We start from the raw sequence: 1,974 nt of genomic DNA on the forward strand, positions 1-1,974 counted from the left end.
CGCAGAGTCATTTTTCAGTCCTCTGGTCCTTCACTTTTGCCAGTGTGTAGTAGTGGTATGTAGGGAGAGACAGTGACAGGGAGACAGAGTTATCATTAGGGACCAACCTAAGAATGGATCTCATCAAGGACAACGAAAACCATCTTCTTAAGTTTCTGCAGAGTGATTTTACCCATGAGATAAGACTGGTGCCCCTTTTTCTTTTAATACCTAGGAGCATAAGGTGGGTAGCCATCATATCTGGGAGGAGTGGAGGAAGACTCTGGTGGGAAGGGGTTGTTTGCATACACAGTTGGAGCTGGAATAACCAGGATGGCCTGGAAAGAATGAATAAAAACATGAAATATTGTTACTACAGCCCTAATGAGGTTCCCTTGGCCCCATCAGAGTCAAGGACAAAGCCCACTCTGGTAAGCCTATAGTGGGGATATAGCAGACACAGTCTGTATTTTCAAGCACATATTCACATTATTTTACAGAGAAGAGATCCAACTCACCCTGCTGGTGCTGGAGATTATTTGCTGGGCAAAATGGGCGGTGGCACAAGCTATACAGAACTCCAGGAGAGAGAAGATCATCAACATGGCTGAAATGCCTTTTCCAGAAACCTGAAACCAGAAATAAACGCAGTGAAATTTGGGCTAATCAGGAGGGCCTCACACGGGCTTCAAAAAGTTATTGACTCACCAAATGTGTGTTCATATTCAACTTGTTCCATGATTACTCCTTCATTATCATCAAATGCTTATCACAACGGAACATGAATTTACTCTGGATTTTTTAAAAATACCAGAAGACTTTCCTTTTGGCAAGTAGACTATTTCACTTAGAAATATTGGAAAGGTGGTAGATTTTTTTCCTCTGTAATGGCCTCTTTGTCTTTTTTAAAATGTTACCCACTCTTTAAAAAAAAATCACACAATATAGAAACCAACTAATCATTCCAAATGCCAAAATTAATATTTGATGACCATTATACTGATCTCTATGTATAGACAAAAAGGAGATAGAAGAACCAGATGCACAGAAAGATAGCACAAGAGAGGACAAGAAAAGACAGCAAGAGAGAAACATTCTCCAACAATGGAATCATGGTATTCCTATTCTAAAATAAAAGTATTAAGTTTACTTGAACTCTGTACATGCCTCCTATTTGACTGAATATAGTGTAGGTGAATTTTCCTTGGTTCACACTTCCGCTGGGTCCAATTTGTCTTCCTTGTTTTCATCTACAACTTGAGCACTAAATATTGTTTCATGTCCACTTTTCTGAATGTTAATCATGCAGCGGTCGCAGGGAGAGAGATAGCTTAGCAAGCACTAAGCACAGTTCTTGCTGGTGAACATGAATTTTGCTTTCTCTTTCTTCTGAGAGTCTGCTAAATGCCTGATCCCAAGGCTTGCTCCATGGCTGGAGGCAGATTCTATTCCTGTGGATTTCTACTCGTTCCCCCACACTGGCAAAGTGCACTGAAGGGGGTGCCCTTCCCTACTTCTCTTGAGGTCGTGGGTGCTACACACAGGCTTCTTCCATGCAGGGTTTGCTTTCTCCTTTCTCAGAATTGACTGCTCTCCACCTCAGGCTTCTCAGCTCCACATTGGAGAGTGTTAGTGAGACTTCTCTGTGTTTTTTGGCTTCCCTTGTTTCCTCAGTCTTGTTTCTGGGGAAATGGAGCCAGGGCTAGGACCTGTTTCCTTCTGCCACTTTGAGTCACATTGGAGTGATTTGTTTCTCTACTTGGATGCCAGTATAAAATCTGTTTTGTGAATAATTTTTGTTCTTTTGTTTGCTGTTTTAAAGGATGGATTCTGTGTTCTTGCTTCACTCTGCCTTAGTCACCAAGAGGCCCTGTTATCTATTCTTGCCTCCAAATCAGCTTTTCTTTACGCTGCAGAAAGAATGGTCCTTTCAAAACCCAAATGTGATGAAAGAGGGCAGCCTTGTCTGGTTCCGGTTCTAAGTGGGAATGGTTT

The 1,974-nt window shown here is 41.7% G+C and overlaps 1 protein-coding gene across 1 annotated transcript in view; it reads right to left on the minus strand.

The window, feature by feature from the left end:
- Positions 1–203: 203 nt before the first annotated feature.
- Positions 204–1,974, minus strand: part of MS4A12 (membrane-spanning 4-domains, subfamily A, member 12) — an 11,017-nt gene continuing 9,246 nt past the window's right edge. The window contains exons 5-6 of the mRNA XM_012643847.1: positions 498–608; positions 204–317 (exon numbers count right to left, since the gene is read on the minus strand). Of these exons, the coding sequence (XP_012499301.1) occupies positions 204–317; positions 498–608 (225 nt within the window). The remainder of the gene's footprint in view (positions 318–497; positions 609–1,974) is intronic.

The sequence above is a fragment of the Propithecus coquereli genome, unplaced genomic scaffold (assembly GCF_000956105.1).
Source record: "Propithecus coquereli isolate 6110/MARCELLA unplaced genomic scaffold, Pcoq_1.0 Scaffold202, whole genome shotgun sequence".
Taxonomy (NCBI): domain Eukaryota; kingdom Metazoa; phylum Chordata; class Mammalia; order Primates; family Indriidae; genus Propithecus; species Propithecus coquereli.